The following is a 25140-nucleotide window of genomic DNA, read 5'->3' as shown; positions in this document are numbered from 1 at the left end:
GACAATGGGAGAGGGCTATCCCGACAATGGGAGAGAGCTATCCCGACAATGGGAGAGAGCTATCCCGACAATGGGAGAGAGCTATCCCGACAATGGGAGAGGGCTATCCCGACAATGGGAGAGGGCTATCCCGACAATGGGAGAGGGCTATCCCGACAATGGGAGAGGGCTATCCCGACAATGGGAGAGGGCTATCCCGACAATGGGAGAGAGCTATCCCAACAATGGGAAAGAGCTATCCCCACAATGGGAGAGAGCTATCCCCAACAATGGGAGAGAGTTATCCCCAACAATGGGAGAGAGCTATCCCCAACAATGGGAGAGAGCTATCCCCAACAATGGGAGAGAGCTATCCCCAACAATGGGAGAGAGCTATCCCAACAATGGGAGAGAGCTATCTCAACAATGGGAGAGGGCTATCCCAACAATGGGAGAGAGCTATCCCAACAATGGGAGAGAGCTATCCCAACAATGGGAGAGAGCTATCCCAACAATGGGAGAAGGGGAGAGAGTTATACCAAAATAGTGAGTGTACAGCTTGTATAACAGTGTAAATTTGCTGTCCCCTCAAAATAACTCAACACACAGCTATTAATGTCTAAACCACTGGCAACAAAAGTGAGTACACCTCTAAGTGAAAAATGTCCAAATTGGGCCAAAAGTGTCAATATTTTGTGTGACCACCATTATTTTCCAGCACTGCCTTAACCCTCCTTGGCATGAAGTTCACCAGAGCTTCACAGGTTGCCATTGAAGTCCTCTTCAACTCCTCCATGACAACATCACAGAAATGGCGGATGTTAGAGACCTTGCGTTTCTCCACCTTCCGCTTGAGGATGCCCCACAGATGCTCAATAGGGTTTAGGTCTGGAGACATGCTTGGCCAGTCCATCACCTTTACCAAGGTAGTGGTTGTCTTGGAGGTGTGTTTGGGGTCGTTATGTTGGAAAACTGCCCTGTGGTCCAGTCTCCAAAGGGAAGGGATCATGCTCTGCTTCAGTAGGTCACAGTACATGTTGGCATTCATGGTTCCCTCAATGAACTGTAGCTCCCCAGTGCCGGCAGCACTCATGCAGCCCCAGACCATAACACTCCCAACACCATGCTTGACTGTAGGCAACACACACTTGCCTTTGTACTCCTCACCTGGTTTCCGCCACACAAGCTTGACACCATCAGAACCAAATAAGTTTATCTTTCTTAGTCTCATCAGACTACAAGACATGGTTCCAGTAATCCATGTCCTTAGTCTACTTGTCTTCAGCAAACTGTTTGCAGGTTTTCTTGTTCATGATGTTTAGAAGAGGCTTCCTTCTGGGACAACAGCTATGCAGGCCAATTTGATGCAGTGTGCGGCGTATGGTCTGAGCACTGACAGGCTGACCCCCCACCCCTTCAACCTCTGCAGCAATGCTGCCAGCACTCATACGTCTATTTTTCAAAGAAAACCTCTGGATATGATGCGAAGCACATGCACTTAACTCTTTTGGTCGACCGAGGCCTGTTCTGAGTGGAACCTGTCCTGTTAAAACGCTGTATGGTCTTGGCCACCACGCTGCAGCTTAGTGTCAGGGTCTTGGCAATCTTCCTATAGCCTAGACCATCTTTATGTAGAACAACTCTTTTTTTCTTTTTTTCAGATCCTCAGAGAGTTCTTTGCCATGAGGTGCCATGTTGAACTTCCAGTGACCAGTATGAAAGAGAGTGAGAGTGATAACCCCAAATTTTACACACCTGAGACCGTGTAACACTAATGAGTCGCATAACACCGGGGAGGGAAAATGGCTAATTGGGTCCAATTTGGACATTTTCACTTAGGGGTGTACTCATGTTTGTTGCCAGCTGTTTAGACATTAATGGCTGTGTGTTGAGTTCATTTGAGGGGACAGCAAATTTACATCCAAGGACTGGAAAGCTGCCATGTATTTCAACTGTGCTCTTAAGTTTAGAGATACTTTAACGCAATTAAACAAAGGGAGAGGGATAAACCAATGTGCAGACACCAATGGAAGGTTGTAGAACATATCAGTGTTTCTACTTACTTATGCAGGCGGGGAATGAAGAAATAGCAGTGCAAAGGGCAGGTTGGGACCAGCAGGTACCATCCTCGCCTGTGCAAACACAGACAGCCCACAGTGTAACTTTTACCTGGAAAGTGCTTTGTCACGGAAACCTACACACGCCTGCATGGAAATGTACAGCATTACAGCAGTTACCAGGAAGAAGCAGAGAGATTTTAGATTTATGACACAGGGTTGAAGTAATTACTTGCTGAGGAGGCTGAGAATTTTAACCTAGGAGCCTCACGGCTCCTCTTCTGTGTGCTCATCTCAAACTTTGGCAACTGACAACCGGCTACAAATCGCATTACCTTTTACCTTCTGACAGGTGGTAATTTAACAATGCTGGCAACGTACAATTAAATTTGGTTGCTTCTGCATTTTCCCAATCACACAGCACTGCAAAGAGAAGCACTCTCAGTTTGTGCATAATTAATAACCCTGTTGTACACCAACAGCATTGTTGATGAATTGTCGTTGCTGTAGGTGGTCCTGTCTGCATCCTTTGGATTTGAAAATTGAAGTAGGTTGGTGGGAACTTTTCAGCCGCACAACAGTCACATCCAATCAGCTGCAGTCACTGTTTAGGTATTCTGACAGCCGCAGGGGCTGGCTTTCAAAATACAATGGCTGGCAGGGAATTTGTCCATCTGTGCTTTTTAGTATTGTTAGGAGAATTCAGTAACTATCATTTAGTCCATGGGCCAGCTTTTAAAGGAATTGTAAAGTCATTTATACTTCCCTCCTCTCTGAAGTGGTGTTGCACAGAGCAGCCCAGATCCCCCTCTTCTCCGGTCCCTGGCTGGAGCTCCAGACCCCTCCCTCCGGTTAAGTGCCCTGACAGCAAGCAGCTTGCCCATGGGGGAACCACTGTCACTTGTAAACACAGAAGTCTGGCTTCTAGGTTTACATGTGACAGCTCACCTCCCAACGGCTCCCACAGATCTGATCTCCTGAACGCCCCCGCTCTGAGTGCAGGATGGGGACAAGGGAGGTGCAGGTGACTGCAGTGCAGTGCAGAACCCGACACCCCCACTAGATGATCCCCCTGCAATGAGAGAGGCAGAGCCACCTACAGTGTGAAGGAAGGTACTAGAGACAGCTGGGTGCTTCAGCTTAACACAGTAACACAAGGAAGACATGTGGAAGATGGTGGAGCTTTTAAGGAGGGAGAAGATGGGTGCAGTGGAGAGGGGGGTTGCATGTAGAGGTCAGAGCTGAAGCGGGATGAAAGTCAGATGAGGCTAGGGGATGCAAAGGTAAGCAGCTGTGGAAGAAGGCTGAATTATGAGTAGTAAACTCTTGAATTCTGCACTCTGTTTGCAGCGCACCTTCGAACTCTTCACTATGTATGTAGCATACCCCCGAACTTTGCACCTAGCACCCTGAAATCTGCACTCTATGTGTAACACCCCCCCCCCCCCCCCAAGCACTGCACTCTGTAGGTAATGCGTTCCTGGTATTTAATACCTCTTTAGGACTCTTCCATTGTTAGTGAAATTTGACCACACCCACTATTCGGGGTCATGGTTGGGGTTCGGGTTCCCGCACCCATTTTCTGAGAAAAAAAGCCCTGGGTAAGGGACACAATTTTCTTTACTGTCAGAGCAGTAAGGATGTGGAATTCTCTTCCACAAGCAGTGGTATCAGCAGGGAGCATCGATAATTTCAAAAAAACTATTAGATGGGCACCTTAAAGACCACAACATACAGGGGTATACAATGTGCTATTGACAGAAAACACACACACTCATCATAAGTTGAACTGGATGGACTGTTGTCTTTTTTCAACCTCGCTAACTATGTAGCTATGTAATGTACTGAAGAAAGAGGGTAAACATGACGCCCAGGAAACTAGCATTTGCAGAATAAGACGTAGCATAACATCAGTAATCCTGGCAGCCTCTATGTTTCTCTATGGAAAGGTTTCCTTTAGGAACTGCAGCAGCAGACTGTCGTTCATGCCGTGGTGAATATCATAAATGGAAAACGTTGGGGTTCATTAGGATGTCTTCCAGTGAGTGGATTTCCCTGATCATTACAAAAGGATCTAAAATTTGAGGCTACTTGTTAGAAGCATGTACAGCATAAATGGAAAGTAAGTTATTTATTATTAAAAAGGGAAGCGCAGCGCTAAAATCAAAGGTGTGTCAGTCCAAAACAGTCCATCTATGAGGTCCAAAAAGTGCCACCACCACCAAATTTCACCAACCACACTGCCTCTTACCGTCCGGCTGACAACATTAGAGCATTCATATATCCAAGCACAGGCTCATCCAGGTCTCCTCAGCACCAACCGACACTCATATGGACCAGGTGGATAAATTAAAATAGTCAATTAATTCCAAGATGAAATTTATTATAATTAAAGCAAATACACTCACATAATGATAAGACAGCATCAGCGTGTGACGCCCCTGACGTCATTTGCTGACGAAACGCCGCATTGGGCGGGTACTGGGATGTGTGACATCATCGCACTGAAGGACGCAGCGGCCATCTTTCTGGTTGCAAGCCGTTTGTACACACATGCTGATGCTGTCTCATTATGTGAGTGTATTTGCTTTACTTATAATTAGTGTTGAGCGAACACGGACTGTATTATTCGTGTTCGTACCGAATAATTGGATTTTTTGTACCCGAACACGGACACGGACACTTTACTGTATGTTCGGGTAAAAATCCGTGTTCGGTCGTTTTATTTCCGGGTTTTGCATGCTTTGGCGCTCTTTTCATGGCGGGCTTTCAACAGCCAATCAACAATCGTTTAACTGGTGTGCCTTAAGCCATCCCAGCCATGCCTGCAAATGTCTCAGTAGCTGTGATTGGCCGTCTGAAGCATGTGACCAAGTCTTTATAAGTTCGAGGCAGCCGCAGCGGCGTCATTATGCTGCTTAGATTCAGGGACAGAGCACACATCAACGTGCTGGCTGCTGATTAGGGAAAGATAGGCAGGAAAAAACCATTTGTGTCCGGATAGAATTGAGGGACAGGTCGGAGTGTTTAGGCAGGGCGAGTTGTAGGCATTTTAGGGATAGAGTCTGCTGAATTATATAGGGTCAGTGTCTTCTACAAACTACAATCGATATTGCTGTGTGGGGGGTGGGGTCTGCACTCAATCCTGATCTACGATCTCTTCTCAATCCTGTTAGGGACAGAGTCTGCTGAATTTTAGGGAAACTGTGTTCTACAAACTACAATCGATATTGCTGTGTGGTGTGGGATTGGAGATAGGCAGGTGTCAGTGATCCACATCCATTTTTCTGTGTGTGAGCTGCAGTGAACACAATCTTTTTGGGCTGCAGTGAACACAATCTTTTTGGGCTGCAGTGAACACAATCTTTTTGGGCTGCAGTGAACACAATCTTTTTGGGCTGCAGTGAACACAATCTTTTTGGGCTGCAGTGAACACAATCTTTTTGGGGTGCAGTGAACAAAATCTTTTTGGTGTGCAGTGAACACAATCCTTTTTGGTGTGCAGTGAACACAATCTTTGTGGGGTGCAGTGAACAAAATCCTTTGTGGGGTGCAGTGAACACAATCTTTTTGGGGTGCAGTGAACAAAATCCTTTTTGGGGTGCAGTGAACAACATCCTTTTTGGGGTGCAGTGAACACAATCTTTTTGGGGTGCAGTGAACAAAATCCTTTGTGGGGTGCAGTGAACACAATCTTTTTGGGGTGCAGTGAACACAATCTTTTTGGGGTGGAGTGAACAACATCCTTTTTGGGGTGCAGTGAACAAAATCCTTTTTGGGGTGCAGTGAACAAAATCATTTTTGGGGTGCAGTGAACACAATCTTTTTGGGGTGCAGTGAACACAATCTTTGTGGGGTGCAGTGAACAACATCCTTTTTGGGGTGGAGTGAACAACATCCTTTTTGGGGTGCAGTGAACAACATCCTTTTTGGGGTGCAGTGAACACAATCTTTTTGGGGTGCAGTGAACACAATCTTTGTGGGGTACAGTGAACAGAATCTTTGTGGGGTGCAGTGAACACAATCTTTGGGGGGTACAGTGAACACAATCTTTGTGAGGTGCAGTGAACACAATCTTTGTGGGGTGCAGTGAACACAATCATTGTGGGGTGCAGTGAACTCAATCTTTGTGGGGTACAGTGAACACAATCTCATACTGAAGGTTTGAGGGTGCTGCCTGTTCCATACTCCCCCTACTCCTCATCTAGCCTTTTAGGGGTACAAACAATAGTAATTGGGGCCTAGTGTGGTTGTGTACGTGTGATATACATACACTTTTTTGGGATCATATTTTCTATTCCGCTATTTAATCAAAAACCTTTGGGGATCAGTTAAATTGGGGGATAGTCTGTGTTGGTACGTGTGAGAGAGATCCACCTTTCCAAGTTGTTGGGGTTCATCTCATACTTCTGAAGGTTTGAGGGTGCTGCCTGTTCCATACTCCCCCTACTCCTAGCCTTTTAGGGGTACAAACAATAGTAATTGGGGCCTAGTGTGGTTGTGTACGTGTGATATACATACACTTTTTTGGGATCATATTTTCTATTCCGCTATTTAATCAAAAACCTTTGGGGATCAGTTAAATTGGGGGATAGTCTGTGTTGGTACGTGTGAGAGAGATCCACCTTTCCAAGTTGTTGGGGTTCATCTCATACTTCTGAAGGTTTGAGGGTGCTGCCTGTTCCATACTCCCCCTACTCCTAGCCTTTTAGGGGTACAAACAATAGTAATTGGGGCCTAGTGTGGTTGTGTACGTGTGATATACATACACTTTTTTGGGATCATATTTTCTATTCCGCTATTTAATCAAAAACCTTTGGGGATCAGTTAAATTGGGGGATAGTCTGTGTTGGTACGTGTGAGAGAGATCCACCTTTCCAAGTTGTTGGGGTTCATCTCATACTTCTGAAGGTTTGAGGGTGCTGCCTGTTCCATACTCCCCCTACTCCTAGCCTTTTAGGGGTACAAACAATAGTAATTGGGGCCTAGTGTGGTTGTGTACGTGTGATATACATACACTTTTTTGGGATCATATTTTCTATTCCGCTATTTAATCAAAAACCTTTGGGGATCAGTTAAATTGGGGGATAGTCTGTGTTGGTACGTGTGAGAGAGATCCACCTTTCCAAGTTGTTGAGGTTCATCTCATACTTCTGAAGGTTTGAGGGTGCTGCCTGTTCCATACTCCCCCTACTCCTAGCCTTTTAGGGGTACAAACAATAGTAATTGGGGCCTAGTGTGGTTGTGTACGTGTGATATACATACACTTTTTTGGGATCATATTTTCTATTCCGCTATTTAATCAAAAACCTTTGGGGATCAGTTAAATTGGGGGATAGTCTGTGTTGGTACGTGTGAGAGAGATCCACCTTTCCAAGTTGTTGAGGTTCATCTCATACTTCTGAAGGTTTGAGGGTGCTGCCTGTTCCATACTCCCCCTACTCCTAGCCTTTTAGGGGTACAAACAATAGTAATTGGGGCCTAGTGTGGTTGTGTACGTGTGATATACATACACTTTTTTGGGATCATATTTTCTATTCCGCTATTTAATCAAAAACCTTTGGGGATCAGTTAAATTGGGGGATAGTCTGTGTTGGTACGTGTGAGAGAGATCCACCTTTCCAAGTTGTTGGGGTTCATCTCATACTTCTGAAGGTTTGAGGGTGCTGCCTGTTCCATACTCCCCCTACTCCTAGCCTTTTAGGGGTACAAACAATAGTAATTGGGGCCTAGTGTGGTTGTGTACGTGTGATATACATACACTTTTTTGGGATCATATTTTCTATTCCGCTATTTAATCAAAAACCTTTGGGGATCAGTTAAATTGGGGGATAGTCTGTGTTGGTACGTGTGAGAGAGATCCACCTTTCCAAGTTGTTGGGGTTCATCTCATACTTCTGAAGGTTTGAGGGTGCTGCCTGTTCCATACTCCCCCTACTCCTAGCCTTTTAGGGGTACAAACAATAGTAATTGGGGCCTAGTGTGGTTGTGTACGTGTGATATACATACACTTTTTTGGGATCATATTTTCTATTCCGCTATTTAATCAAAAACCTTTGGGGATCAGTTAAATTGGGGGATAGTCTGTGTTGGTACGTGTGAGAGAGATCCACCTTTCCAAGTTGTTGGGGTTCATCTCATACTTCTGAAGGTTTGAGGGTGCTGCCTGTTCCATACTCCCCCTACTCCTAGCCTTTTAGGGGTACAAACAATAGTAATTGGGGCCTAGTGTGGTTGTGTACGTGTGATATACATACACTTTTTTGGGATCATATTTTCTATTCCGCTATTTAATCAAAAACCTTTGGGGATCAGTTAAATTGGGGGATAGTCTGTGTTGGTACGTGTGAGAGAGATCCACCTTTCCAAGTTGTTGGGGTTCATCTCATACTTCTGAAGGTTTGAGGGTGCTGCCTGTTCCATACTCCCCCTACTCCTAGCCTTTTAGGGGTACAAACAATAGTAATTGGGGCCTAGTGTGGTTGTGTACGTGTGATATACATACACTTTTTTGGGATCATATTTTCTATTCCGCTATTTAATCAAAAACCTTTGGGGATCAGTTAAATTGGGGGATAGTCTGTGTTGGTACGTGTGAGAGAGATCCACCTTTCCAAGTTGTTGGGGTTCATCTCATACTTCTGAAGGTTTGAGGGTGCTGCCTGTTCCATACTCCCCCTACTCCTAGCCTTTTAGGGGTACAAACAATAGTAATTGGGGCCTAGTGTGGTTGTGTACGTGTGATATACATACACTTTTTTGGGATCATATTTTCTATTCCGCTATTTAATCAAAAACCTTTGGGGATCAGTTAAATTGGGGGATAGTCTGTGTTGGTACGTGTGAGAGAGATCCACCTTTCCAAGTTGTTGGGGTTCATCTCATACTTCTGAAGGTTTGAGGGTGCTGCCTGTTCCATACCCCCCCTACTCCTCATCTAGCCTTTTAGGGGTACAAACAATAGTAATTGGGGCCTAGTGTGGTTGTGTACGTGCGAGATACATACACTTTTTTTGATCATATTTCCTATTCCGCTATTCAATAAAAACCTTTGAGGATCAATTGAATTGCGGGATAGTCTGTGTCGGTACGTGTGAGAGAGATCCACCTTTCCAAGTTGTTGGGGTTCATCTCATACTTCTGAAGGTTTGAGGGTGCTGCCTGTTCCATACCCCCCCTACTCCTCATCTAGCCTTTTAGGGGTACAAACAATAGTAATTGGGGCCTAGTGTGGTTGTGTACGTGCGAGATACATACACTTTTTTTGATCATATTTCCTATTCCGCTATTCAATAAAAACCTTTGAGGATCAATTGAATTGCGGGATAGTCTGTGTCGGTACGTGTGAGAGAGATCCACCTTTCCAAGTTGTTGGGGTTCATCTCATACTTCTGAAGGTTTGAGGGTGCTGCCTGTTCCATACCCCCCCTACTCCTCATCTAGCCTTTTAGGGGTACAAACAATAGTAATTGGGGCCTAGTGTGGTTGTGTACGTGCGAGATACATACACTTTTTTTGATCATATTTCCTATTCCGCTATTCAATAAAAACCTTTGAGGATCAATTGAATTGCGGGATAGTCTGTGTCGGTACGTGTGAGAGAGATCCACCTTTCCAAGTTGTTGGGGTTCATCTCATACTTCTGAAGGTTTGAGGGTGCTGCCTGTTCCATACCCCCCCTACTCCTCATCTAGCCTTTTAGGGGTACAAACAATAGTAATTGGGGCCTAGTGTGGTTGTGTACGTGCGAGATACATACACTTTTTTTGATCATATTTCCTATTCCGCTATTCAATAAAAACCTTTGAGGATCAATTGAATTGCGGGATAGTCTGTGTCGGTACGTGTGAGAGAGATCCACCTTTCCAAGTTGTTGGGGTTCATCTCATACTTCTGAAGGTTTGAGGGTGCTGCCTGTTCCATACCCCCCCTACTCCTCATCTAGCCTTTTAGGGGTACAAACAATAGTAATTGGGGCCTAGTGTGGTTGTGTACGTGCGAGATACATACACTTTTTTTGATCATATTTCCTATTCCGCTATTCAATAAAAACCTTTGAGGATCAATTGAATTGCGGGATAGTCTGTGTCGGTACGTGTGAGAGAGATCCACCTTTCCAAGTTGTTGGGGTTCATCTCATACTTCTGAAGGTTTGAGGGTGCTGCCTGTTCCATACCCCCCCTACTCCTCATCTAGCCTTTTAGGGGTACAAACAATAGTAATTGGGGCCTAGTGTGGTTGTGTACGTGCGAGATACATACACTTTTTTTGATCATATTTCCTATTCCGCTATTCAATAAAAACCTTTGAGGATCAATTGAATTGCGGGATAGTCTGTGTCGGTACGTGTGAGAGAGATCCACCTTTCCAAGTTGTTGGGGTTCATCTCATACTTCTGAAGGTTTGAGGGTGCTGCCTGTTCCATACTCCCCCTACTCCTCATCTAGCCTTTTAGGGGTACAAACAATAGTAATTGGGGCCCAGTGTGGTTGTGTACGTGCGAGATACATACACTTTTTTTGATCATATTTCCTATTCCGCTATTCAATAAAAACCTTTGAGGATCAATTGAATTGCGGGATAGTCTGTGTCGGTACGTGTGAGAGAGATCCACCTTTCCAAGTTGTTGGGGTTCATCTCATACTTCTGAAGGTTTGAGGGTGCTGCCTGTTCCATACTCCCCCTACTCCTCATCTAGCCTTTTAGGGGTACAAACAATAGTAATTGGGGCCCAGTGTGGTTGTGTACGTGTGATATACATACACTTTTTTTGGATCATATTTTCTATTCCGCTATTTAATTTAACTGGGCCTCCATGCGAGACCTGTGTGCCTTGTTGCGCTGTTTTGAGTACTCCACCAACATGGCCAGTGGCAATGACGCCGTTCTCAGCTTAACTATCCCACTTCTATGCCTCCTTGAAAAAACAATTCGGGCGATGATGGAAGAGGATGTGGCACAGGATGAGGAGGAGGAGGAGGATGAAGAGGTAACATTTCCAAGGCTTTCAGGGCAGTCATTCGCAAGGGGCTCCGAGGGTGGGTTCCTGCACACGCAAACGCCAGGGACGCAATTGTCCAGCAGGGGCACAGTTCTGGAGGATGAGGAGGATGAGGAGGAGGAGGAGCTGGAGGAGGAGATGGAACCATGTTCACAGCAGGGTGGCACCCAGGCCAGCTCATGGCCATCACTGGTGCGTGGCTGGGGGGATACAGAGGACACGGACCATACACCTCCCACAGAGGACAGCCTTTCGTTGCCTCTGGGCAGCCTGGCACACATGAGCGATTACATGCTGCAGTGTCTCCACAACGACCGCCGAGTTGCCCACATTCTAACTTGTGCTGATTACTGGGTGGCCACGCTGCTGGATCCCCGTTACAAGGACAACGTACCGTCCTTAATTCACTCACTGGAGCGCGATCGCAAGATGCGCGAGTACAAGCGCACGCTGGTAGACGCCATGCTGCTGGCATTCCCATCTGACAGCGGGGCCACAGTGGAAGCACAAGGCAGAGGAGGAGGAGGAGGAGGTCGCCAACGCAACCAGGGCACCGCCAGCACCTCAGAAGGCAGGGTTAGCATGGCCGAAATGTGGAAAAGCTTTGTCAGCACGCCACAACAAACAGCAGCACCAGCAGCTCAGATGGAACGTCTTAGCAGGAGGCAGCATTTTACCAACATGGTGGAGCAGTATGTGTGCACACGCCTACATGTAGTGAATGACGGGTCTGCCCCCTTCAACTTCTGGGTCTCCAAATTGGGCACATGGCCTGAGCTTGCCCTTTACGCCTTGGAGGTGCTGGCGTGCCCTGCAGCCAGTGTATTATCTGAACGGGTATTTAGCACGGCTGGGGGCGTTATAACAGACAAGCGCAGCCGCCTGTCCAGAGACAATGTGGACAAGCTCACGTTCATTAAAATGAACCAGGCATGGATCCCACGGGACTTTTCCGTACCTTATGCAGAATAGCAATGGATACCGACCTTACCCACCCATTGTTCCATTTTTGCTCTTTCTCACTCTTTTGGGGTGTACCCTCATTTAAAATTTGTGAAAAGAAGCAGTGTTGGCTACCTCGTCCTCCTCCTCAGGGCCAGATTAATGTAGGGGCTATTGGAGCTGCAGCTCCAGGCCCCTACCTTTTATATAGGCCCCGGGTTGGCCATATTCACTGTTACCGCTCTTCTGTCACTTGTAAACACAGAAGTCTGGCTTCTATGCTCGCTTCCCCAGGCAGCACCCTCAGAACCTCCCCACACAGCGTGAAGGCCGGACAAGGAGGGACAGTTGGCGATGCATGGATGTGTTTATGGGCTTCAGAGACAGCATCCCATGTTGAATTAGGCATGCATGGCTGCACCCTTCCTCCTCTGGGTGCATGGCAAGGCACGGCCCTAAGGCCCTTCAAAATCCTCAGCACCAAGCCCATGATGCTGTTAATCCGGCCCTGGTCCTCCTCCACCGCCGCTTCCACCTACACCGCCCATAGGTGTGCGCAGCCTATTGCATTAAGGTGTGCACCCCAAAGTTGAAATACACATGCATGTGTTTGCCAGCAGGGAGAGTAATGTATCGGGGCCATGTACCTGTAGGCAAGGAGAAATAGAGCAGAGCAGGTCCCAGGGAGATCTTTCCCATCTCCTCACTGGCAATGCTATGTGCCCTAGGTGATTAGGGTGTGCCCAGGCACACCCAGCACACCCTGTGCGCACGCCTATGTCACCGCCACATCCACCACCACCTCAACCTCCCTCCTACTCCATATGGGCCTCGTCCTTCAGAGATGAAGAAGAACATAGTTTTATTTTTCTGTTTTTTTTTGTTGTTTTAAGTTATTTCCCTATCCACATTTGTTTGCAGAGCACTTGCCATGCTCTTAATTACGTTTTGCTGCCATTTGCAGCACTCTAGCCCTTTCCTTTGGTGTTTTAGAGCCATTTTAGTGCCTTAAAGTTCGGGTCCCCATTGACTTCAATGGGGTTCGGTGTCCGGGAAAAGTTCGGTAAAAGTCCGGGACACGGACCCGGACTTTTTTTTAAAGTTCGGCCGAACCCGTCGAACACGGACATCTAGGTGTCCGCTCAACCCTACTTATAATACATTTCATCTTGGAATTAATATACTGCACTATAAGCCTTTCTTTTATCCTTGGGGCCTTTCTTTGATTATCCTCTTTTGGCAACCTATTTGGATTTATCCACCTGGTCCACATGAGTGTCGGTTGGTGCTGCGGAGACCTGGATGAGCGTGCGCTTGGATATAATGCTCGATTGTTGCCAGCCGGACGGTAAGAGGCAGTGTGGTTGGCGACATTTGGTGGTGGTGGTGGTGGCGCTTTTTTGGCCCAATCAGCTGGACCTCATAGATGGACTGTTTTGGACTGACACCTTTGATTTTAGCACTGCAAAACGGATTATTTTTTACCTTGATAGGTCTGTTTGTTCGGACTGAACAAGCGCAGCTTTCTTTGTGTATTAAGTTATTTATTAGGTCTGACATCAAAACATTAATGCTTCTCAAGGCCGCATTCACACTTTTCTGTTTTTAGACCCAGATGTTTTCCATTCAAACAAATGAAAACCCAAGAAAGTCGGTACCGACGTGCACTTTTAATAATTCATTACAAAGTGCTTTACATTGTATGTCAACATGCCTCAAAACATGTGTTTGACATGTGTTTCTAGAAGGGTGAATGAGCCCTTACCGAGATTTAAACTTCCTGGAGATTTCCATTCCCTGTAATTGCTGCTCCCCAAACCTGTACTGCCTGTCAGTGAAGATGCTTGAGCTGGCAGGATCACTAATGCGTTTCGGGCAATAGACATACTTTGGATGCTTACTGGCTTATCAAAGCAGCAAGATAATTAGGACGCATTGATGTATGTGTATTCAGGCGCGTGTGCCTGGGTGAAGTGAGGCCACTTAGTATTCTGGAGGTATGGGTTAAGACATCAAGTTGTCCATAGTGTGACAGATGGGAGTTAAGAAAACCACAGAGCTCTACAATGATTTTCTTCAGCTACCCACAAAACTAGGCGATGTAGCCGGATCGGGCCACAACGTCATGCCTGTGGGAAGTGCCATTTGCTCCTGGCCAACACATCTCGGTAATGAGGGGGAGATGGAGATAGTTCATGCTGAAATAATGAATGATTTTACCCCAAGGTAACCTAGTGCCTTCACAACATAAACATTCAGACCTGCCCAATGCGAGCATGTATGTTTATGGATGATCAGATTGTTATGGTGGGCAGAATGTTCCTGTACACAGGAGGTCTTCAAACTATGGCCCTCCAGTTGTTCAGGAACTACAATTCCCATCATGCCTAGTCATGTCTGTGAATGTCAGAGTTTTACAATGCCTCATGGGATGTGTAGTTCCACAACAGCTGTAGGGCCGTAGTTTGAGGATCCCTGCTGTAAACCCACCTGCCTTCTAATGTCATATACTGGTTTTATAGTGCCAAATCCTTTGTAGGCATGAAATGGCATTCGGAAGATAGACTGACTGCTGAAAGATTTTTCTGCAGAGCAATCTAGTCTTTCCTCCTACTTAGGCCAAACACGGCATGTTTATGAGTTCTGGTAAAACATTAATCATCCAGGAAGATTAATTTTTTCCTCCTCCTCCCCCCAAATAAATTGGTCCGGTAAGGGGTGTCTGCAAAGGTTGCATGAGTTTTGGTAAAACATTAATCATCCAGGAAGATTAATTTTTTCCTCCCCCCAAATAAATTAGTCAGGTAAGAGGTGTCTGCAAAGGTTGCATTGTGGACGCACGTATTGCGATTTTCCATTCCAATTGTTAAGGTCTATTTCAGGTAACCATTATCTTCTGTCCACAGTTACACTTCTCAAAAGGTCATGGGCGCCCACAGACCTTTCTCCGGGGGGGGGGGGGGGGGGGGGCATCATTTTAAGGTCAGCCATGCTCCGCCTCTTTTCAACAATGTCAAGAAGGGGAGGGGCTTAGTCATTATCACGTAAAGCTCAAAGGTTTTAGAAACCTGAGCTTACCCTCTCTGTTTTGGGTTTTGCCCCAGGCTCCTGGAATGATATGGGGCTGAGGGCGGTGGTCCACGGGGCTACTGAAGTCAGTCACTGCACAAGCCGCGACTCGCAAGTATTTATTTTTAAAGGGGAAAATTAAGCCTCTCTAGCGCTGATCGCCGCTCACGTGACCCGCCGCCTTTCTCCTCCTCCCCCCCTTCCGACTGACGCCAGCGGGGAATCCTCGGCCCCGCTCGCTTTAGACAGGGAGAGGAGAGAGCTGGTGGGTCACGTGAGCGGTGATCGGCGCTCTGAAAACTGGTAAAGAACAGCTTATTTTTTTAAAACACAGACACAGGGGCACGGCCCACAGGATTATTAAACAGACCAGACAGGATAGTATAAAGTGGCTTAACAACCACTTTAAAAAGGGGAAGTTGAGATTCCGGGGGGGGGGGGGGCAATTGCCCCCCCCCCCCTGCCCCCTCATGTGGGCGCCCATGCAAAAGGTACAAATCTTCCCAAACTTCAGACTGAAATGACAGTGTTGGCTCCCACAGAGCACAAACATTATCAAGCCAACGAGACCCTGAGCTGTCAGGTACGTTATTAAAGTCTGCACAGCGTGTTCACTCCTAAATTGCACTTCAATTAGTTTGCCAAGCCTCTATTTATTTTTAGCTTACAATGGAAAATAGAGCAATAAAAATGCTAAATATGTACACAACAAAAGGCCCGATTGATACTATTCGCATTGTGCTGTGAGCAAACAGGCCAGCTATTCAGACAGAGCTGCCAAGGCACTGACTAGAAAACAGTAACCGAGAAAATGACAGCAAATGCAGAGCGGTTGGCCATGGCAACCACATTTGCCTTTTAAATGCAATACAGAAGAAGACTGGTTGCTATGGGAAACAGTCCTGCTTTTGCGGCATATTTATGCAGCGCTCCAGTGTTTCACAGACAGGCTTTACAATACATTCCATATTCTCTCGCTTACCTGCTAGACTGGCTGACAAAATCTCCTCCATCCAGCAGCCTGACTTTACAAAACAGAACCCCGTTCACAAAGGGGACGGCTGTCAGCTCCTCCAGGGTAAAGGTGGTCTGGAACTTAAACTTCTTTTTCTTGGTCAAGAAAGCCATGAGTGATCCCACAAGGCAGGAATTTCTCCAAGCGTTTTTTGGGATAACAGAAAGCAGATGGGATGTTAAGGATTACAGAGGAGGAGGGAAGGAAGGAATTCTCTCTCTTCTTTCGAAGAAAACTCAACCTTCCAAGTGGTTTTATCGCCCGTCAACTTCTATGTACCTGCGATTGGGGTGTCCGGCCCTCCTTTGGGAATGGATGCCCCAAGAATTTACCAAAGAGAGGAATAGTCTTTGGAGCATCTCCAGGGGTAGGAGGAGAAGACCCGCAAGCTCCAAACCAGCAGAGGACGGGTCCCTGGCTCTCTCTCTCTTCTGGGTTGTCCCCTCTTTTGGATGGATAGGGATCTCCTGAAGGCTCTCTTCTCGGTTGTCCCTCTCTTGGAGGGATAGGTATCTCCTGAAGGCTCTCTTCTCGGTTGCCCTCTATTGGAGGGATAGGTATCTCCTGAAGGCTCTCTTCTCGGTTGTCCCTCTATTGGAGGGATAGGTATCTCCTGAAGGCTCTCCCTCTCTTCTGGGTTGTCCCCTCTCTTGGAGGGATAGGGATCTCCTGAAGGCTCTCCCGGGTTGTCCCTCTCTTGGAGGGATAGGTATCTCCTGAAGGCTCTCCCGTGTTGTCCCTCTCTTGGAGGGATAGGTATCTCCTGAAGGCTCTTCTGGGTTGTCCCTCTTGGAGGGATAGGTATCTCCTGAAGGTTCTCTCTCTTCTGGGTTGTCCCTCTCTTGGAGGGATAGGGATCTCCTGAGGGTACAAAGTCTGTATGTGGCTTTCTTACCTCCGATAGGACTTGTGATCTCGTTCAGGCTGGGAGAGCGGCTCTGCTGCTTCTTCCTCCTCAGGCTGTGGAGGTTTCAGCCAGTGAATTGCAGGAATCTGAACTCAGCACTGGGCTGCTAAAGACTCCTCCTCTACCGGCTCTGTGGGAGGTGGAGGGGGAGGAGAGGAGCGACTCTTCTCTCTCTGTATCCAGCACTCTTCTCATAGGCACATCATCGCCCTGATCATCACCAGCACTGCAACAAAACAAACACATCACTGTCTGAGAAAGAGCTGGGGAAAGAAAAACAATTTGCTGGAAGAGAAAGCATTAGTCCTATTCTGACATCCATCTGACGCTGTGCACTGTACAGAGCCGAGTCCAGCTACAGCCAAAATCAGCACCCAGCTCTGTATCTGCAAAACCTCAATTATCTTTACAATGTTCCCCATAATGGGGACTTTTATTTAGGACTGACACAGGCACATCAATGTCTATGGGTGGCTGTATAAAGGGATAAGCTTTAATTCACAAGAAAAAAAAAAATCAGGGCGAGGATCAGGTGGCGTTTATATTCCCCCGAGGGGGCAATACCAAGAGATCCTCATTAAATCCTCATTATTATTTTACAAATAGAAGAGGAGGTGTTTACTGTTCATGCATGGAATTTATTTATTGGTCAAGTTTACAAATAGAAGAGGAGGAGGTTTTTACTGTTCATGCATGGCATTTATTTATTGGTCAAGTTTACAAATAGAAGAGGAGGGGGATTTTGTTCATGCATGGAATTTATTTATTGGCCAAGTTTACAAATAGAAGAGGAGGAGGTTTTTACTGTTCATGCATGGCATTTATTTATTGGTCAAGTTTACAAATAGAAGAGGAGGGGGATTTTGTTCATGCATGGAATTTATTTATTGGTCAAGTTTACAAATAGAAGAGGAGGAGGTTTTTACTGTTCATGCATGGAATTTATTTATTGGCCAAGTTTACAAATAGAAGAGGGGGGGATTTTACTGTTCATGCATGGAATTTATTAGCAAAAATTACAAATAGAAGAGGAGAAGGTTTTTACTGTTCATGCATGCAAATTTACAAATAGAAGATGAAGAGGTTTTTACTGTTCATGCATGGCATTTATTTATTGGCCAAGTTTAAAAAATAGAAGAGGAGGGTTGTAAGAGTCAGTTCACACCGCGGCGACTCTAAAAGTCGCCCCGACTTTGAAGTCGCCCGTGCAACACGACTTCATCGCGGCTTGCAAACGACTTCTTATAATAGAAGTCAATGCAAGTCGCCCCGACTTCGCCAAAAAGTAGTGCAGGAACCTTTTTCTAAGTCGGAGCGACTTGAGTTGCTCTGATTAGAACGGTTCCCATTGCACAGCGTGGAGCGCTACTTGTCAGGGGACCAAGTCGCCTGACAATTCGGAGTAGTGTGAACCGGCTCTTACTGTTCATGCATGGCATTTATTTATTGGCCAAGTTTACAAATAGAAGAGGAGGGGGGATTTTACTGTTCATGCATGACATTTATTAGCAAAAATTACAAATAAAAGAGGAGGAGGTTTTTACTGTTCATGCATGGCATTTATTTATTGGCCAAGTTTAAAAAAATAGAAGAGAAGGAGGTTTTTACTGTTCATGCATGGCATTTATTTATTGGCCAAGTTTAAAAAATAGAAGAGGAGGAGGTTTTTACTGTTCATGCATGGCATTTATAGGCAAAAATTGCAAATACAGGAGGAGGTTTTTACTGTTCATGCATGGCATTTATTAGCAAAAATTTAAAATAGAAGCAGAGGAGGTTTTCACTGTTCATGCATGTTATTTATATGTTGCCAAATTTACAAATAGAAGAGGAGGAGGTTTTAATTGTTCATGCATGGCATTTATTTTTTGGCCAAGTTTAAAAAAATAGAAGAGGAGGTTTTTCCTGTTCATACATGGCATTTATTGGCCAAATTTACAAATAGAAGAGATGGAGGTTTTTACTATTCATGCATGGCATTTATTAGCAAAAAATACAAATAGAAGAGAAGGTGGTTTTTACTGTTCATGCATGACATTAGCAAAAATTACAAATAGAAGAGGAGGAGGTTTTTACTGTTCATGCAGGAGGAGGTTTTTACTGTTCATGCATAGCATTTAATTTATTGGCCAAGTTCACAAATAGAAGAGGAGGAGGTTTTTAGAGCCGGTTCACACTAATCCGACTTGTCAGGCGACTTGGTCGCCTGACAAGTAGCTTCCAATGCTGTGCAATGGAACCGTTCTAATCAGAGCGACTCAAGTCGCTCCGACTTAGAAAAAGTTTCCTGCACTATTTTTTGGCGAAGTTGGAGCGACCTGCATTGACTTCTATTATGAGAAGTAGTTGCAAGCTGCGCTGAAGTCGCGCTGCACGGGCGACTTCATTAGTGGCCCGAAGTCGAGGCGACTTTGAGTCGGATTAGTGTGAACTGACTCTTACTGTTAATGCATGGCATTTATTTATTGGCCAAGTTTACAAATAGAAGAGGAGGAAGTTTTTACTGTTCATGCATAGCATTTATTTATTGGCCAAATGGGGAGGACATCACAGTGGGTCTAAGTCTTTGTTAGCAGCAAGACCTCTGACTGCCAGCCATACACACAGCAATTTTCAGGCAAATTTGGGGGTAGGTTACCTTGATCTGTTCAATCGTTTTTACAGGTCCTATGTTTGTTGACAGTTGTTAAAACAACCTGAAAATTAGAAAGTATGGCGGGCTTATGTCAGATGTAAAGCTGGCCATCCACTATGTGAATGTTGTCTGCCTTCTGACGAACTGACCGCACATTTGCTTTGTAGGTGGCCCTGTCACCACCATCCCATCCGTCATCCTTTAAATGAAAGATCAAAGAAGCTGGATGGAAAATTTTCAGTCAAACAGCAGAAGCATCCAATCAGATGCAGCTGTTGTTCAAGTATTCTGACCACTGTCTATCAATGCTGCATAGTGTGGATGGAAGAATCGGTTAGCTTTTTTTTGCTCAGGCTGCAGACTGAGGAAAAAAAAAAAATCTAAAAATTGTACTGCCAGCTTAACCCAATCATTAACATCACATATAGACTTCAACGTAACGTCATTTCAAAAGTCAGTTCAATATTTTTAAGTCTACATTTTTCATCAAAATAATACCTGGGGTGATTCTGCCATGAAGGCACCATTTTTAATGGGGTGACAACGCTGTGTGCCATCTCAAAATTTCCTTCCTGCGTTGTCATCCTGTCATATAAGCTGCTTTGTAGAGACTATCAGTGGCTATGCCAACTCACAATTGCAGACATGTTCTATAGCCACCATCAGGAAGCCAGTCTGGAACCAGTGACATGCAGCTGCTACTGGTGTGGGTGTGACTGCAAAGAGACTGCAAGAGATCAGCAGCACTGAGCTGCTACACAGGTATATCCAAGTTATAAGGGAACATAAAAACAGTCAAATATGGCGATTGTGTATAATTCGCAGTACTTAAAGTGGTAGTAAACTCACTTTTTTTTAATCTTGTACCTACAGGTAAGCCTATAATGAGGCTTACCTGTAGGTATAGAAAATAACTCCTAAACTTGCGGTGTTTGGGAGATATTTACACTGGATGCCCCCGTGATGTATGCCGGACCTTTAGAGCTCCGTGCCGTAGCTGAGGGCTCCTGCGCATATTCACGGGAGTGACGTCATCACAGCAACAGCCACTCATACAGTCAGAGCCTGTGAACGCGGAAAGAAGCCCTGTCAGTGGTGACAGCACACCGCTGGAGGGCTTTGTTCAGGGTTTTTTTTTTTTTTTTTAAACCTGCAGTTTACTACCGCATTAAACAAACTAAATAGCATCCAGTTAGAATTCAGATCTACTTTATGGGCTGCTAAACACATTTTTTAGTAGTTCTTGGGATGTTTTAATATTGGTGAGTGCTGCTGTTGGTTTGCATTTAAAAAATAAGTTCACTTAAAAAAATATATATACAGTAGATAGATAGATAGATAGATAGATAGATAGATAGATAGATAGATAGATAGATAGATAGATAGATAGATAGATAGATAGATAGATAGATAGATAGATAGATAGATAGATAGATAGATAGATAGATAGATAGATAGATAGATAGATAGATAGATAGATAGATAGATAGATAGATAGATAGATAGATAGATAGATAGATAGATAGATAGATAGATAGATAGATGCATATTTTTTTGCAGCTAAAAAAAAAAAAATGTAAAATTTATTGTTTTTTTGTAGAAGGAGCCTGTAAAGCACTGCACCAGCGTTCAGCAGATTGCTGATGCCATGCAGATCTCCTGCACACTGTCAGATTATCTGTGTGCCCGTACATCCCATATGGGGAAGCCGATACTCCCTGGCAGGAAGACTCAATGAACTACCATAGCGCCGTCGTAGTTCATTGTGAACTACAAGCCAACCACCGCTAAGGATGACAGGGCCTGTAGTTCAGACACACAGAGCTGTGTGTATGAATGACACGGCTGTGTGGGCGGAGCCACGCCGTTTTCAAACAGTGACAGCTAGTATGGGGAACTTCTCCCTGTGCTGCAGAAAGGGGGGGGGGAGCATTGGGAACATGTGGTGTTCCCAAAGGTGATCTTATCCTTGAATTATATAATGTTTTGAGCATTTAGTGCAAGTTAACATTTTTTTTACTTTATGGTCACTCACTTTCTACCACAGAAAAGGGGACAGTGAACATTTACACTTTACTCACTTTAACTTACACAATTTTATTTTATTTGTCTTCTTTTATTATCTCCTGAGACCAAAAATGTAGGCAAATTTAAGGTCCCTTTCACACGGGCTTTCCAATCCCGTCCGCTTGTCAGTTTTTCAGGTGGACCTGATCGGATGCTCCATGTAGCCCTATGGAGCGGTGGGTATCAGTGGTGACATCTCCGCTCACACCCACTGCTCTCTGATCCTGTCCGTGAAATCCAGATGGATGGAGACCCTATTTTCCATCCGTCTGGAGGATCGGATCGGATGAAAATGGACAGGCGGTACATTTTCATTCAATCTCCTATAGAGGAGAGCGGGGATCTGATAGATCTGTCTATGCAAAGTAAGCGGAGACGGAGCTGTCATACGCCTGCTCAGTGGGGGGGGGATCAGTGGATCAATCCCCACTGAGCAAAATGGAGTCCGCCGGGCACACCACTCGTGAGAAAGCCCCAGTTCACATTAGTGCGATCTTGGAGATCGCACTAAATTACTGCTCCTAAATTACATGCGATCTCATGTGCTGTGCAAATTTCAGCCATACAGTTTGTATGGCTGAATTCGCACCACAATTGCACTCGCACATGAGGCTTTTTTTTTATCCGCAGCAGAATCGGATCGCATGGTGGTTCACACTAGTGCAATCCGATTCTGTGCGAACTTGCAGATCGCACTGCAATATGCGATCGCAACTGGGGGTGTCGTTAACTTTTAATTGACACCCCCAGCGTATCGCATATGGCAGTGTGAACTGCCAGAGGTGCGGATGCGATGCGGAATCACGCTGCATATTCGCAGCGTTCCCGAATCACACAAATGTGAACCGACACTAAGAGCCGGTTCACACTGAGGCGATCCGACTTGCCGGGGCGACCTGTGAAGTCGCGGTGCACAGCACGCACCGCGACCTCGGAGCGACATGCACGGACTTCATATTATTGAAGTCAATGCAGGTCGCCCCGAAGTAGTACAGGACCCTTTTTGTAAGTCGGAGCGACTTGTGTCGCTCCTATTAGAACGGGTCCTGTGCTAATCTATGGCAGGCGACCCACAGCGACTTGTCAGGCGACCAAGTCGCCTGACAAGTCGCCCCAGTGTGAACCGGCTCTTATACTTTTATTTTTACTATATACGTGGCTCCTGGGATTTGTCCAGCCCTATATTACAACACAACGCTCACCATGAGCAGCAAAACCAGGAAATATCAATTGTAATATTAGGATTCTGGTACAGGGAAGTTTTGTCTATCAATCTCCTGCATGACCAGAAATTACCCCTATATTTAGGTGACTGAGCTGTAATGAATCATTAGACACAGGGCCTGCGATAGTGGAGGGCAGCTGGAGCACTGTATGACCAATCAGATTGAATTGTGCATGTAACAAAATCTGCAATCACTGAAGGTCAAGGATGGATCTGTATCAATGTTGTAACCACAGCACTACTCATATCATAACTTCTAAGGAGGTCATACACTGAATAATCATTAGTCAATTTGTCTTCATAAGATCGAAAAGTACCTCTAGAGCAGTGATGACGAACCTTGGCACCCCAGATGTTTTGGAACTACATTTCCCACGATGCTCAACTACACTGCAGAGTGCAGGAGCATCATGGGAAATGTAGTTCCAAAACATCTGGGGTGCCAAGGTTCGTCATCACTGCTCTAGGGTATATATATTTATAGGTGAATATATATTTCGAACATATATGTTACAGGCAATGTGTGAATTTAGGCATTCTATATTCTATATATAGATTACATATATATATATATCCATTCTATAGAATATATATATTTAGCCATTCTATGGAATACCCATATATATATATATATATATATACATATACAATACTTGGGTATTCTATAGACTACCCATATATATATATTTTATATAATATATATATATATATATATATATATATATATATATATATATATATATATATAGCCATTCTTTGGAATATCCATATATATATATATATATATATATATATATATATATATATATATATATATATATATTTTAGGCATTCTATAGAATACATATATCACAGTGGTTAGCACTTTCCCCTAGCAGCAAGAGGCTTTCCCTTAGCAGCAAGAGGGTCGCTGGTTCAAATCCCAACCACGACACACAGGGTTTCCTCCGGGTTCTCCGGTTTCCTCCCACACTCCAAGGACATGCTGGTAGGTTAATTTGATCCTGTATACATTGGCCCTACTGTGTATGTATGTGAGTTAGGGACCTTATATTGTAAGCTCCTTGAGGACAGGGAGTGATGTGAATGTGTAATGTATATGTAAAGCGCTGCGTAAATTGACAGCGCTATACAAGTACCTGAAATAAATAAAAAATATATATATTATTATTAATTATAAGCCCCCGTTCACACTAAGGCGACCTGTGAGGTGACCTGGTCGCCTCACAGGTCGCCTTCCATAGGGAAGCTGCGGACCCGTTCTAATAGGAGCGACAAAAGGGTCCGGAGCTTCTTTGGGGCGACCCGGAGGCGACCGCCATAGACTTCAATGTTATGAAGTCCGTGGCGGCCGCTCCGAGGTCGCGGCGCGCTGCTCGCACCGCGACCTCGGAGGTCGCCACCCGAAGTCGGATCGCCCCTATGTGAACGGGGCCTAAAAGTGAATGGACGTTGACATATCTTCTTTGAGAGCACCAAGCCCCCTCTGCTGGTCATAACTAGCACTGCAGTAATAAAAAGGCCCTTCTTGTAAGTGCTCCTGCATTAGAAGTGTGTAATGATCATTTTGCTCGCCTCCTTCTGAAAATAGTGGTTACATTGCTGTCATGCTAATCCAGCTAATCTGAGTCAGTGACCAGAAGCAGCACACAGATCAGGAGTTCTGATATTGCTCTAACTAGGCTTGTTCTGGGTCAGTAACTTAGAAACTGATACCCGCAGCAGCCAGGAAATGTATTTATACTGAAATTAAGAAATGCTGCAAAAATGTTCTATTCGTGGGGAAAACTGTCGCAGTTTCCAGCTGTTCAAACATAAATCAGTCATTTTAAACAGTCTCTTGTAATGACAATGTTCCTGTTCCTCCAGGGGTAGAGGAGAGCGCATTCAATATAGCTTCTTTTGTGATCCGGGCACTGCAGTTATGAGATGGATGACACAATCATGAAACAAATCGCACACCATCCTATCTTTAGGGAGATTTATGAACATTGTCATGCTGTTGATTTGCATTTGCACCCTTCACAATTCTACACCTCTCTGCAAAGTCTGCATGTAATACATTTAGAACATTGTAGAAGCAATACAAATACTGATGGTCGCATAATAATTTGAAGACTATATAAACTCAACATTCCATATTTCAGGAGCTCAGGTAAGGATTGGGGGGGGGGGGTGCTGCTGCACACAGAAGGTTTCTGCCTTCATGCATTCTTAAAAAATCTTCTGCCTTTAGAACCACT

General features: G+C 45.1%; 2 protein-coding genes across 2 annotated transcripts in view; both read right to left on the bottom strand.

The window, feature by feature from the left end:
• The window catches only part of EEIG1 (estrogen-induced osteoclastogenesis regulator 1), a 98143-nt gene extending 81643 nt beyond the window's left edge, over window positions 1–16500 (bottom strand). The window contains exon 1 of the mRNA XM_082264712.1: window positions 16031–16500. Within this exon, the coding sequence (XP_082120838.1) occupies window positions 16031–16176 (146 nt within the window). The 5' untranslated portion in view covers window positions 16177–16500. The remainder of the gene's footprint in view (window positions 1–16030) is intronic.
• DPM2 (dolichyl-phosphate mannosyltransferase subunit 2, regulatory) overlaps window positions 1–21352 on the bottom strand; it is a 235994-nt gene extending 214642 nt beyond the window's left edge. Inside the window, exon 1 of the mRNA XM_082262790.1 lies at window positions 21349–21352. Coding sequence (XP_082118916.1) covers window positions 21349–21351 — 3 coding nt within the window. The 5' untranslated portion in view covers window position 21352. The remainder of the gene's footprint in view (window positions 1–21348) is intronic.
• Window positions 21353–25140: the final 3788 nt, after the last annotated feature.

Source organism: Pelophylax lessonae (assembly GCF_965119305.1).
Source record: "Pelophylax lessonae genome assembly, chromosome: 7".
NCBI lineage: Eukaryota > Metazoa > Chordata > Amphibia > Anura > Ranidae > Pelophylax > Pelophylax lessonae.
The sequence above is the reverse complement of the archived record's forward strand: the minus strand, read 5'-3'. Positions and strand labels throughout refer to the sequence as shown.